This window comes from Epinephelus moara, chromosome 24 (assembly GCF_006386435.1).
Source record: "Epinephelus moara isolate mb chromosome 24, YSFRI_EMoa_1.0, whole genome shotgun sequence".
Lineage (NCBI taxonomy): Eukaryota > Metazoa > Chordata > Actinopteri > Perciformes > Serranidae > Epinephelus > Epinephelus moara.
The window spans coordinates 39,962,610-39,977,238 of record NC_065529.1 but is presented as its reverse complement, the minus strand read 5'-3'; the positions used below and the strand labels follow the sequence as shown (position 1 = coordinate 39,977,238).

Genomic DNA, 14,629 nt, shown 5'->3' with positions numbered 1-14,629 from the left:
TCATCCAACACAGATCAAACACAGAATACAGGGCGTGTTATTAATCATCTACCGGCCTTGGCTGTATAAATCACTGTAGAACTAATAAGTTAAAAAAAAAAAAACTTTGAAAAAGATCGACAAAAGAGCTTCTTTAGAAAAAAATTAGTAGTTTAAGGACATTCGCCCCCATAAAAAAGAAAAAAACACTAATAATACAGTGCACCTTCAAAAGCAAAAATCTTCTTGGCTTGAGATCACGATTCTTTTCATCAGCCATAAAATGAAAAATAATGCGCGCAGTGAACAAACCATCAAAAACACCTTCATAATGATGATTAATTCTCTTATGTATAATCTCTTGAGGCTGTACTTCGAAAAAAAAATCAAGTGTCCTCCTCTCCAGTTAATGATTGCAGTGGCTTGAATAGATCAGATTGGTTTTTGGCTTTTACCTGCAGTCACATGTTCAGCATAATTTGTTGCAAACTCTTGATGTTTTTCAGAACGAATGGACAAAGTCAGTGTGTTTCAGTGTCAGAATTCAGCCCAGTCACCAGAAAAAAAAAGTTGGCATTGTACGTTTCTGCAAACCATAAAAACGTAACATTAGCACATTTTATACATATAAGTGGCATCGTATACGTTGGATAGCGTGTCACCTAGGTGAGATAACTGCCAAGCTGCAGACCACTGTTTGAGACCATAGACTATAAAATGATGGATGTAGCTACCGTGACGTCACTCATTGGTTTGTGGACTGCCATTGTGAAGCCCAAGTTCAGCATTTTTTTGCCGTCGCCATCTTGTTTTTTTGGAGCCGGAAGTGACCATATTTGGATGAGATGTAGAGATGTAGAGATATAGAGATATAGATAGATAGATAGATAGATAGATAGATCTACAGAGACCAAAATATTTTTTGTACAAGGCTACATGCTTCTGGAGCCAGCCTCAAGTGGTCATTTGAGGAACTGCAGTTTTTGGCACTTGAGCAATGGCTTTATTTTTCAGCCCCGGAGGTTGTTGCTAGTTTGAGGCCAACAACCGACAAACAGGTCGTGATTTAGCGAGTCACTGCTATGTTTTTAGCACCCTTTTAGCCATCAAATGTGGGTGTTTTTAATAACCCAAGGTTGTTTTTCCAGCGAGGATAGCGGCACAAGTTTTTGACTGAGACATAGCTGTTTTTCCAGTGGGGATTGTGCCCCCAGCACCAGGTATTTTAAGATCCAGATCTTTTACTAACCATAACCAAGTGGTGTTAGTATCTAAACCTAACTACATGTTAACCACAGTGTTGTCAAGACATTAGGTTTCAACGTTTCCGCCAGGTAATAATGTGCAGATGTATACGTGGTTTGCAGAAACGTACAATGCCAACATTTTTTCTGGCGATTAGTTTGCAGAATTACCACAAAGGAGTAGAGCTGGGAGGACTGTGCGCGCAGTTCTGGTCTGCATTCGCCAACACACAGCTTAACTGGACCTGGAGCACTTCCTTTAGGAGCCGCAGCCATCTCACACACAATCCTGTCAAAACAAAAGACACAAATACACAAATGTGGGTGCAAACACAAACAACGGGCATTCAACAGATTATAATGCATACAAATAATAAGACAAGTCAGACGCACACACACACACACACACTCAGACGGCAGGATCACTGCAGTGTATCACATTTGTTATGAGTTGCACAGGGGGAAGATGGCCTCTGCTGGCCGCTGTGATTGAGGCAGACTTTCATAGAAGTTGTGGGTCAATACAGAGGGCCATCTTTCTTCCTAATGGGAAACCTATAACAGCAATATAACTCAAATGATAAACTACACCCCTCCCCATCTTCAGCACGATTGCCACCCACCATTACCTCCGGTTGCCATGACAACATAGGGGTTTCTTCAATAAATCAGTATTGCCTGTCAGGTCAATAAGATAAAGTGTGCCATGAATAAGTGATTATAGCAACTGACCCCATGCTGAAATTAATGGTTGTAACAGTTGTAATGCCATGTTTTAAAGCACTGTGTGTGCCAAATGAATAGCCCTGCCGAATGCACTGCTCTGCGCAACACACTCCGCGTTCCCCTTTACAATAAGAGCACCCAATGAATCGTCCCTGCCCATCCCTGCTATTCATACATCACGAGACTTTTTCCAATTTTCTGCTGGCATGTTCTTTTCTTTTCCTTTTTTTTCGTTTTTACAAGGATATAAATAAAGTCCCTGCAGCCTGAGCCCAATCGCATTACATGGCTGTGAGAGAAACACATGGCTAACAGATTGTCCCTCCAGTCAGCGACATGCAGCGCATTTCAATTACAGCTGTGCCGACAGCCTCATAACGACAACGACACAAAGACTGTCTCTTCCTTTGGCTCTGACTGCACCAGAGCAATGCAAAGCCCCCCACACAATCCTACAACCTGATGAGGCATCACTGGGTTCCAGCTTATTCACAGATTCGGCTGGTGACTGTGAGAAAAATGGTGTGAGAGAGGGAAAAAGAGATTGCATGCGTGTATTTTTCCCTGTGTGTGTGTGTTTGCATCTGTACAGTATGTCTATGTACAGTACAGTATGAATCCATGCATGTCTGGGCAGGGGAGGGGAGGAGGCTCTCTTACTGTTCTGCAGTGATGTATCCCTCCTCCTGTGGGGTGCACTGCACACCCGCCACCTCCACATTGCCCTCCAGCTCAGAGAAGGACAGACCCAGGTTCAGGCCCTGGATGGTGACCAGTGTGCCCCCCTCTATAGGTCCAGCCACTGGACTCACCTACATATGAAGGAGAGGAAAGTCAAAGAAGGGATTTGACATACAGTGATAGGTTCTCAGCTATCAGCTCGTCATACAACTGGGCACAGCTGTAGTACAAATTCTGTACAACAAAAAAGATTCTTCAGTTAAAAGCAAAAGTATAAACATACCAGAGATTCCCATATTTGGTAAATGGAGTTGCACTTGTATAGTGCTTTCTAGTCTTCAAACCACTTAAAGCACTTTAGCACTACATGTCTCTTTCACCCATTCACACACCGGTGGCTGAGGCTACCATACAAGGTGCCACCTGCTACTCAGTTTAAACATTTACACACACTCACACAGCCATCTGGAGCAATTTGAGGTTCAATATCTTGTCCAAGGATACTTGCATGCAGACTGGAGGAGCCGGGGGTCGAACCACAGATTTTTGGATTAGTGGACAGCCCGCTTTCCACCCTGAGCCACAGCCACTCCTCAATGATTTGAGATTCATGTGCCATTTAGAGAGTTTACCTCCAGAATAATAATTTAATATAATTAGTTATAGTTTGGGTTTAGAGATGTTGCAGTGTGGCAATCGCAATAAAGCAAATTCAACCAATCCCCCTTAATTCTGCGCAACCTTGTAATTTTGTCCAATCAATTGCCGCAACTTTTCTGCAAAGCCAACCATTCGTCATAGTGTCCCGTGAGTTTAGCAATCCCCACACTGCGTCACCAAACTCACTCCCTTGTTTCTGGTTGTGAAGATGCAGACATCTGCAACACGAATTTCTTACATTTGCTAACCAAAATAACTACTAAAGATTGTGCAAGGTTATTCCCTAATGTTCTGCACGAAAGCAGGAGCAAACTGTTGTGGAAGGAAACTAACCACATTGATTGACAAACAATTTTCTGACCATAAGACTTGCCCAGAGAATGTCTGGAACGCTCGGTCAACAAGACAAATCACCATGACAGAGGCTCCAGATCTATTAGACGAGCTGAAATTAACAAAGTGAGTTAGATTATATTAAATTTAATTCAATTCAGTTCAGTTCAATAGAACTTAATTTATCCTGAAGGTCACAACCAGTACCAACCAGACGACCAGTGGATTCCTCGGGTCAGGGTCACTCACTGAGCCCAGTTTTAGAACAATAGAGTGTTAAAGGAGAAATCCGGTATTTTGCACTATGAGCCCCATGTCTGGGTTGTTTATGATGAAATAGAATGGTTAAGACCAAAATAGTGACGATTGCTCATTTTCGGAGAATTTGGCTTTCCCCTGCCTGACTTAACACTGCTGCCTATGGCCATGTGTGAACCTGTCCTAAAACCACCCTAAACGTTTGTTTTCAAAGCCATGAAACTCACCGAGTGGTCAGTGGTGTTCCTTGATGTTCTGACATAACATTCTGTGGCTTCCATCCATGTTTTCGCTGTTCATCTCGATTGTAGAACTATTTTTTCAGCTGCCTCACACCCGTGTGTAAACTTCCGCTTGATCGTTCGTTTGACCCTGAAGCATTATACCCTCCAGCCCACTTGATGGCGATAATGCTCCTTTACGTGGGTGTCGCCAACCGGCAGGAAACCATTGCAATGTAATGGGACACAGAGAAGAAGCAGAGGAAGAAGACTGGCATTGTGTTCAAAGGCATCGTACTGCAAAGGTTGTTTAGAAGCGAGTAATCCATTGTGCAGTTGTTTAAACGAAACTTTTTCGTTCGTTCTCGTTCTTCCTCCAGGAGCGCACACAGCACTGTCAAGCCGGCACTTTCGCTGAGCTAAAAGACTACAATGACTACAACCTTGTCGTAAACAACCCCCTTTCCGTTTCCAGTGGCAGATTACTACCACAAACAATGAGGCTTCTAGAGAAAACCAATGGATTACACAAAATGTCAAATAAATCATCTTGGAATCCACAGTTTGCTACGATTTTTATGTCAGAACATCAACGTACACCACTGACCACGCGGTGAGTTTCATGGCTTTGAAAACAAACGTTTAGGGTGGTTTTAGGACAGGTTCACACATGGCCATAGACAGCAGTGTTAAGCCAGGCAGGGGAAAGCCAGATTCTTAGAAAATGAGCAATTGTCACTATTTTGGTCTTAACCACTCTATTTCATCATAAACAACCCAGAAATGGGGCTCAAAATGCAAAATACCCGACTTCTCCTTTAAATATCTGGCAAAATATACAAGATAGAAGTGTTTTAAGCAGCAGAAGCAAAAAGAACAGTGCCTAATAGAGTAACAATAGGAGAACAATAAGTACAAGCATTACTAAAAATGAACTAAAATGGTGGAAATAAACAGACTCTCCTGATAATCAGTGTTATATTGAAGATGGCTTAACAATGATAAGTAATATTGCACATGACTGATGGAATAATATTGCACTGCATTGACAAGTAAACACGATATGGTTAGTGCTGACATTAGTGTTGTACAACTCACAAACTTAGAACAGCATGGTTTTATTCTCACTGGAACAAGTTGCCCACGATTTTTTAAGAAATTATACACAAAAATACAAATGGCAACTACTTTAGCAATTTTCATTTCCTTGCGCAATTTCAATACAAAAAAAAAGTCTATAACATTGCAACATGCATCTCAATTTTCTTTAGAAAAGCTGCTGTGAAATCAGGTATGTTAGGCCGTAACAATCCCAAAAAAGCCCACGAAATCCTAGAGGGTCTGCATTTAAATTGCTGCACAATCTAACAGGAATACCATTATGGTGTAGAATTATGGCTGTATGAGCCCTGGTCAGAAATATGACTCTGAGGATTTTAAGTACTTTAGTAAAATATAAACTGCTTGCTACTTTAGTACAAAAAATACTGGCCCTCAAAATGTAAATTATTCAAAGGACACCTAAAGGACACCTAGCATAATCCGTAAATGCTAAGCGAAAGGTAACTGGGTTTCTTTAGATTCTTTCAGGAATCTGAGTCCAGTTTTCTTTTGATTTCTACATGCCCTGAATGACTGAGAATCTCCGCAGAAACACTTCCCACAGTCTCTGTGTAATCTCTATGTAAACATTAAGTTGATTTACCTGGAGCCCCATTCTGACAGGGTTTATTCAAAAAGCCTTGAAATCCAATATAATTCAAAACAAACTTTAATGAATAATGCAGTGAGTAACAAACCTCGGGAAACCTATTCACAGTCCCTTCCAGTGTAAAGTTAACCATCCCAGCAGGAAACCTTTGGACCTGCAGAGCAGAACAGGAGCAACGGCAGAGCAACACTCCCTCCACTCCCGAGCAGCACTCGGTAGTTGATTCATTCTGCTGCAGCTCCTTCAGAAACACTAATAATGTGACGGGGACATCAAAGGCTCGCGGCTCTTTGAAGTGGAAGAGCCTTGCATCTCTGTGCCTGACCCACTGTGCCTCATTCAAGAGAATGAACAGGAGTTTGTGACATAAAAGATCCATCACTACTCTCTAAACAGACTGAATTCGTTTAGCTGTCAAGCACTCGAGGTATTCAGCTGGCGTGGGATAAAATGTGAGATAGTCTCAGGTAAACAGGCACTCAGATGAAAAATTGGAAGGTGGCCACAGATAGAATTATGGTGTTTGTTGTTGATATTTACAGGCTACCAGGAATATCCAACAAGATGTTTTGGCATATTGTTTTCTGATCCAAAGAGGTACAGGTAGACAGATGGTTGGAAAAGCAGGCGTGTGACTGGACATTTATCGGCAGTGGGCTTTTGTCCAAAGCCGTAAGGCTGATTTATAGCTGTGTGTAGGCTGCACACAGGGCCCACGCTGTAGCTTACGTCATTGTGAGCATATACTTGTGTGGTGGTGTGTCTTTGTGGCTCTGCAGTGACGCCTCCAAAACACTAGTTGGCGATGGACTTTCCCCACAAATACAACATGCTAACATTCTTAGCGTACGGCTGTAACATTTTTACATTGTAAAATTAGCCTAGCAGCTAGCAGACTTTCCTCTACTCATATGAAGCCGGGAACAAGAGCAACATTCAACAAAGGTAACGTCACAAAATTCGACTCCATTGTAACCCTGTTTTTGCACCACAAGCTACTCAGCAACAGGCTACAAGTCACTGTAGGTGGAAGGTGGTGACACAAAGCTATAAACTGACGCCTGACACTTGTCAATGTGGAAAGGCGTGACATGCTATGGATCAAAGATAAGTCTGCATTAACTTTTTCTCAGTGCTCCAATGATGTGATGAAGCGTCAGCCAATCATATGTTTTTGTTGCTACATGTGGGACTGTGTTATTGAGCTGAGTTAGGTGAGACTATACTAGCTTTGTGTGCATTGCGGGGCACACTGTGATGCAATCAATGACACGGCCAAATGTGATGTTAAAATGGGGCTCAGACCACAGACTAAAAAAATAATGGACAAAGCCACCGTGAAGTTACCCATTGGTTTTTGGACTCCCATTTTGGAGCCTCGAGTTCGGCACTACGACCGTTGCCATCTTGGTTTTTTGGAGCCAGAAATGACCATATTTGGACGAGAGGGTGGAGCTGTGTAGAAGCGAGGGGTGAATCTTACTGAGAAGGGCGCTATCGGCAAACAGCATGTCACTCAAAGCAGCTTGCTCTTAATGATTTGGAACTTTAAGCCTTAATAAAATGTAAATAGCGGAGTTGTGTAAAGAAATCAGCCCCCATACAGTTGTCATAAAGGGGGGAATTAGCCATAGATACCAAAACTGTTCTTTGTACCAGGCTGTAAACATGTTTATTTCAACTGTGAAGTGGGCATTTTAACATGATGGTCTATGAGGGATTGACTTGCTCTTGGAGCAGCATCAAGTGGCCATTCAGAGAACTGCAGCTTTTAGCACTTCCATGTTGGCGTCATTTTTTCAATCCCGAAACTTGCCACTTGACTCAGAAATTTTTCAAAAGCATAGATATTTTTTTCAGTAAATGCAAACTTTAGATGACATTTAGCCTTTTGTAAAAGAAAACAACATGATGACGTAACTATGTTAACAAGTGTTTGAGCAACACAGTGATTGGGTGATAATGCACCAGGTCACGCTGCTGAACACATCATTATGCACACGGTTTAACGACAAAACAACTGTCTTGTACTAGATATGTGTTTCCCACGTATACAACATGCTAACGTTATGTTGTTAGCATTAGCCTATGTTTATTTCCTGTTGCATAGATTAGCCTAGCAGCTCACAGATCAAATTAAACTTAAGACCTAAATGCTATTTTGTTGGGGTTTTATTGTCCTCACAATTTTTTGTTTGTAGAATAAATAAAATATGTAAATCACAGCTTAGTTTTGGGGCACCCACTAGCTCACCTGGTAGAGCAGGCGCCCCACGTACAAAGGCTGTGTCCTTGTTGCAGTGGCTGTAGGCTCAATTCCACCCACAGCTCTTTGCTGCATGTCATTCCCCTTATGTCTCCCCCTTCGCACTGTATCTGTCCTATCAAATAAAGGGAAAAAGCCCCTGAAAAAATCTACAAAAAAAAGCTTTGTTTACACTGAAGAAAATGTTTTTCAGCCTAATCCATAGAAATAATGTCGATTCAACTCACAAGTATAAACCCTGCTTTAAGCCACCAAAAAGACCAACAGAACTCAAATGACTGCTTCCGACTGGTTGTGCTTATACCAGGAGACAAAGAAACATAGGAACAAAGCTATGGTATATGATCCTGTAAAAGTCAACTTCATTTTTAAGAAATTACATTTATTTGCATAGTTCTGTTGAAGCACAACACTATCTAACAACCTAATCAGATGTCTACTATCAGATATCACATCTCAACACTGATGATACCATGGTAACACTTATCTACTCAGCTGGCAGGCAGAGCAAAGTGAAATAAAGTAGTTTCAGCTGTAACAACCTGTTTCACCCTTCTCCTTCAAACACACCTCGCACCTCGGTCAGTTATTACTGCTAACAAGAACCCACGAAACAAGACTTTGCCTTCCACCTTTAACTTCAAAATTTCTGAACAAATCACTACAATGTCAAGATAGTTTTCAGCTGATTTGCCAAGTTCAAGACTTTATCACACAGAATTTCTGAGATCTTGTTGAAGAAAGACAATCGCACACAGAGTTTAAAAAATCCAAGCTTCTAAAAGGAAAAACCAGATAGCAGATCTGTTGTTTTAATTGGCATGACCACTGAGACTGAGGAGTGTGTTTAACACTCTCTAACCCAGAAACTGCTCATACTAAATAAAGCCACATTCTCAAGGAATTACTGGGCTTAAGAAACTTACATCTCACAATTCAAATACACTATACACTGCACTGTATTTGACTGACTGACTGACTGACTGACTGACTGACTGACTGACTGGGCAACAGGCCAAACAAACAACGACTGACCTCAGTGATGCGTGGGTTGGTGCACTTGACATTCCTGGCAGAAAGGTCCAGCCAGCGGCTGGCATAGGGGGAGATGGGAGGACAGTGCTGCTTCATGGTGCATCGGCCCTCGCCGCTACACCAGCCACACTGGAACTTCCTCTCCGCCCGCAGACACATGCCACAGCTGTCCCGCTGGGCGCTGCACTTGTAGAGGTGCACTGTGGAAACACACAGAGGATATCTGGTCAGTTAGATATCAATTAATGTTATGTATCCATATTAATGGTTTTGAAGAATATCAGGTTACAAAAGCTGAGGTCAACCACAGAGTATTCTGTAAAAACACCAGCAGGGAGTAGGGTTCCTGCAGAGTCTTAAAATGTCTTAAAATTCATTAATCAAAAACTTCTATCTAGAAATAAGATCTAAGATCTAATAAGATCTGCCTAAACGTTAAATAAATCTTTCATAAGTCTTAAAAATGCTTAGACTTGGTAAGCAGGATTTTATGAATTGCTTTTTTTATCTGATGTTGAGTTGTAAAATCTCAGAATAATTGGTAACGTCTGTTTTTCTTGAATAATTTATCAAGTGCCTTTTGCAGATCAGGATAGCGGAACCAACAGCACTCATATTTTGTGTCTGGCCAGGATGCTCTGAGCAGAGGATCCACTGTCTGTTAGCTAGCTGTCGCTTTACTCTGGACAACCCTGGATGACATAGGGAAGTGCTAATTCAACATACCTCGGCTATTTAACCAAGATTTTGCTGCATACGAGGCTCAGTTAACTTTGTGCAAAAACTGTTTCAAACTCGCGTTGGGAATCAAGGCAGTGGAATCCACACAAAATTGCCAAGAAAACTCACAAACAAGCAGCAGATATTTCCCAGTTCTGCTCTACCTTTGTCTCCACCACAGGACAAAAAGTCATGTTTTCTGTTACAATAAAAATTTGGATAAATTATTTCCTAACCCAAAGTAATTGATGTTGGTTCATATCTTCTGTTTCTTCTTTTTGGTCAAGTTAGTCTTAAAATTTCAGTCAGGATGGCATTAAAAAAGTCTAAGAAAGTCTTAACTCCAACTTGCCTTTCGCTGTAGGAGCCCTGAATTACAGTTTGGTTTAGTCACACTGAACAACCAATCACAACTGTAAGCACATATTAACATTTGATAAGAATATCTGTGTTGATATGATACATCATACAGGTTATGATGGTATTTAGGTTTGTACAGCCACTTCTGTATATTTGAATAGTGTATGCTAGTTGACTGATGAGATTGTTTTTTATTTACGTTATTTATGTGTTGGAATACAAGTTATTTACGCCAGCTGTGGTGTCGTAAGGCAGTTTAGTGCTCATGTGGACGTCGTCGTGCCTAAAAGACAACATGAAGTTTGTGTTGACTTGGATTGTAATAAGTTTTTGACTGTGTTATGCAGTGTTGAAGTATAACAACGGGTAATACATGAGAATATATAGAAACAGGAAATTGAGCTGTAGTGGACCGTACGAGGTGTAATTTTGGAAGAAATCGGTCTGTTGTTTCCTTTTTGGATTCTCAATAAACCTTGTTAAATATTTTCCCTGCCGATCATGAGCACTGTGGATCTCCAGAAAAGGAGGAGAAACAAGAGTCAAAACCGAGACACCTCATAAACTAAGTGGCCTAGAAAATTCGGTATGTTGAAACGGCCACTACAAGAACACATTCTTAAACAGCAAGGGCCATATGCATTAACGATATGCACGCACAAAAAGCATGCGCATGCCATTTCCCACATTCAGAATGGTATTTATAAATGAAGATTATGAGGTGAGAATGTGTGCACCTCACGCATACAAGAGAACTCAAAGGCACTTTTATAAAGTTATTTCAAATTGATTAAGAGTGATGAATTTCATCATTCTTTTTATTTACACTTGAGCCATCATCTCGCTGTTAATGATTATGATTGTTTAATTTGGACCTGAACTGTGAAGCACTTTTCAAAATCAGTTTCAACATGAGTGCCACAAATGAATCATCGTGACGTTTAATAATAATGATGATGATTTGAACTGCAACGATGGTTCACAGAAACATGATGAATTAGTGGTGCAGGCGCTGCAAATATCCACAGGCATGCGTGATGACAGCTGCTCTGTTGGAGAACCTCACTGACGCGACATGATTAGTGAACCTGCACTTCTTCTTTGTTGCTGTTCTCATTGACGGGTCTAGTGAATGTTTAAGGCCATTTCTGCATCCAATTAAGGTAGGGATGCACGGTATATATCAGGCAGGTAAATGGGGCATTTTTATAATTATGCATTTTTCTGATAATTGAAATTATAGCCGATAAATAGCGCTGATAATATGAAGCCACACTGCTTTCATTGACTTAACAAGGACAGCATCTACACACCCTGACACATTGGGTGGCGGTACATGTACCTTTAAACTTGGTTTGCAAACCGCCAATAAACACAGAGAAGAAGAACAAAAACAAATGTAGCACGCTGTCTAGAGGGTAAAACATGTTGCGGTGTGGGCGTCTTTCACAGTTCCAGGGGAAGACAACAGGATTGCGCCGAGGGTCTGATCTTCGACCACCCGACACAGATTAGATACACCGTCTCCAGAGTGTTAGCACAAGCTAATTAGCGGCAGTGGCTAACATTCAACACCAAGCTTTTACAAGGCTCGACTCTGTTGTTAAACTTATTAATAACCGCTAGCCATGTGATGCTACAGTTAGCAATTATCTACAGGTTATACACTTCTTAAAATACAAAAATGTGAAATTATCGGTTATTATATCGGTTATTAGCCATGACAAGCAGGTAGTTACTGGTTATCAGTATCGCTTGAAAAAATCCATATTGGTGCATCCCTAATTTATGGTGAACTGTGGGTGTGGAAATGAGGCTTGTGTATGTGCACCCAGCTCCACAGTGATTGAGATTTATACAAAAACAGAAGCAGGCTTTGTAAATCTAACAGAAATAATGCACATGCACACTTCTGTCACTGTGCATACACAGTTTTTTGCATCTCGCCCCTGGTAGTTACAGTCAACTCCAAAATTAACTGGCTACGACCATGGGCATTCAACATGGTAATTCAATAAAATTAATAAAAAGCATGTTTGTTTAATTTCCTGCTCCCATGTATTAAGAAAAAATGCCACAGTAATCCAATAAAGCTTCTTCTTTGAAGTCTGCCTCTTACATCCTCTCTCTTGAAAGTAGCCTATATTTATGTCCATATAAAGTAAGTTACCTACGTAATGACAGGGCCTGTTAAACTTCATGGCCATCAGTGTGTATATCCTTGACTACAGGGAAGTATTTAACGTACAACCCACAATGACAACTGACAAACAACCTTTCTCGCACGATGATGGAGAGGAAACGGAGAGCAGCCGTGAGAGCCAAACTGAGCAAATATGAAGATTCACCCTTCACCCCCGCGGGGCACACAAGTGATTGGAGGCTTTTTGATAACACTCCCTGCTATTGTGAACTTTCTCTCAAGGCCCATCGGGAGCCTTGAAGCAGTCTCTGTGACCCATCTATCCCCTGTGGATTGAGTGCTTTACACTTCTCTGGCCTGGCAGTGATGGATGGCAGAGGCACCTTTAATCTTCTCGGGATTGTCGATGATGAAATTGCCGTTCCATACGATGGAGAGGTCCACTGCCAGGTCACTGATCTTCACACCCTCGTACATGTACTGAAAAGCAGAAACAGAAAGTGAGGGAATGTTGCAGTAAGTGGATCCAGAGAGAGAGAAAGTCAAAGTGAGGCAGAGGGTAGAGTAAAAAAAAAAAAAAAAAGATATAGAGAAAGACAGAGTGGAGGAAAATGAGAGGATGAAAGGGCAGCAGAGAGACGAGGCTTTTAACCATCTGTCATTTCTGCCATGGTTGTCTGCTCCTCTCCTCTTTGACATGTGGGGACACAAACTCTGGCTGGGGTGGCCGATCATCCACATCTGAAGAAAATGGCCTTTTCATTCATTGTCACAGAGTAGCAAGGTATGCTTCACATTGAAATTTAGCCTGCGATTTGCATTGTGCAGCAAAAATCACCTATATTTATGGCAAACCTGTGTCTTCCTGCCGGGAACATCATATTTACGCTCTCGTGAACACCTAGATGTTAGTCTGACAATATGCAGCTTTTCCTTCGCTCCTTCCCTGTCATTCTCCTCCTCTCTCTCACATGCTCTGCACCTTACCTCATCACTCACACTTTCCCTTTTCCTCTACTTTCTCCTCAGTATGCTCAACACCTCGGGCGGTATTCACTGATGTACCCTATGTACCTTGCCTACACAGCATCCAAGCTGTCTGCCTCACTTGACAGCTGTGAGACTCCCACTGGGAGTGTTTGAGGTCATACCGAGCTGTTCTGGCACTGCACGCTGGTGCTGTTGAAGCGCAGCGCCGTGACACGGTGGCTGACACCCTGCACGTGCACCGCGCACTCGTAGCCTCGCTGGCCCGACTGCGGCTGGGGGAGGTTTCGGGCCCTCAGCGTGATGGGTCGGACCTCGCCGGCCGGAAGGAGGATTTCCCCAGAATGCAGAAGCTGAGGGCAGTCCTGTGAAAATGGCATACAAACACACATCAGTGTACAAGTCAGCAAACATGTACTTTTTTTATGTTGTCTCTGCTGCTAATCCTCAATATTACCCATGCATTATACACAAGTAGGATTTAAGTAACAAGTTTCCCCTTCAGAAATTTATCCATCCACTCTAAGTATACATCTATCCATAGTATCTATGTATCTTTTAGTGTGTGTCACTTCGTTTGTCCATCTATGTGTGTAATCTGTATTAATACATATGAATATGTTCTATAAACATGAAGGACTTATGTAGCACAGGGATTAGTGGGGCAAACAAATTGCTAATCCAAATGCAATTTGCATTCATATACAACATGTTACACTTTCCACTACACTTAACTGTGTAAATAATTATTTATATACAGTAATAGTAATACTATTTACTCTTTGCAGCATTCTGTAAGCAGTCAGCTATTTTTAGCCAGTCTAGCAATGTAGCTCAAGGGATGCTAATGGCAGTTGGTCTCTCCACCACTTTGGTCCAGACTTAAATCTCTCAACAACTGCTGTCTGGATGGATTGGCATGAAATTTGGTTTAATATCCATGGTACCCACAGAATGATTCCAAATGACTAATGACACCACCATGAGATCAAAAGTTGTGTATTTTACTAAAATGTCTCAACAACTATTAATTAGATTGCAATGAAATTTGATGCAGGCATTCAAGATCCCCAGAGGGGATTCCTTAATTTTTCAGATCAACATTTCAGTTGACCTTTCGCTAAGCCCCGCCCCTTTGTGATGTTCCGAAAGGTTGTAAGAGTAAGCATGGTGCCCACACTGTAACTAACTGCACTCCCTGAAGAAATATTATCATATTTGTGGAAAAATGAGAGAGTGATTCCAGAGAGAAGCAGACAGAGGGGTCTACAGTCTGTGTTTGAAGGATATATCCAGGATGTCAAA

The 14,629-nt window shown here is 41.6% G+C and overlaps 1 protein-coding gene and 1 long non-coding RNA gene across 2 annotated transcripts in view; one reads left to right on the top strand and one right to left on the bottom strand.

Moving 5' to 3' along the window:
* LOC126386358 (plexin-A2-like) overlaps positions 1 to 14,629 on the bottom strand; it is a 139,572-nt gene that overhangs the window by 44,403 nt on the left and 80,540 nt on the right. The window contains exons 10-14 of the mRNA XM_050038646.1: positions 13,489 to 13,689; positions 12,721 to 12,817; positions 9,115 to 9,314; positions 2,610 to 2,761; positions 1,395 to 1,512 (exon numbers count right to left, since the gene is read on the bottom strand). Of these exons, the coding sequence (XP_049894603.1) occupies positions 1,395 to 1,512; positions 2,610 to 2,761; positions 9,115 to 9,314; positions 12,721 to 12,817; positions 13,489 to 13,689 (768 nt within the window). The remainder of the gene's footprint in view (positions 1 to 1,394; positions 1,513 to 2,609; positions 2,762 to 9,114; positions 9,315 to 12,720; positions 12,818 to 13,488; positions 13,690 to 14,629) is intronic.
* Positions 1 to 14,629, top strand: part of LOC126386368 (uncharacterized) — a 128,732-nt gene that overhangs the window by 96,878 nt on the left and 17,225 nt on the right. The gene's annotated exons all lie outside the window — the stretch shown is intronic.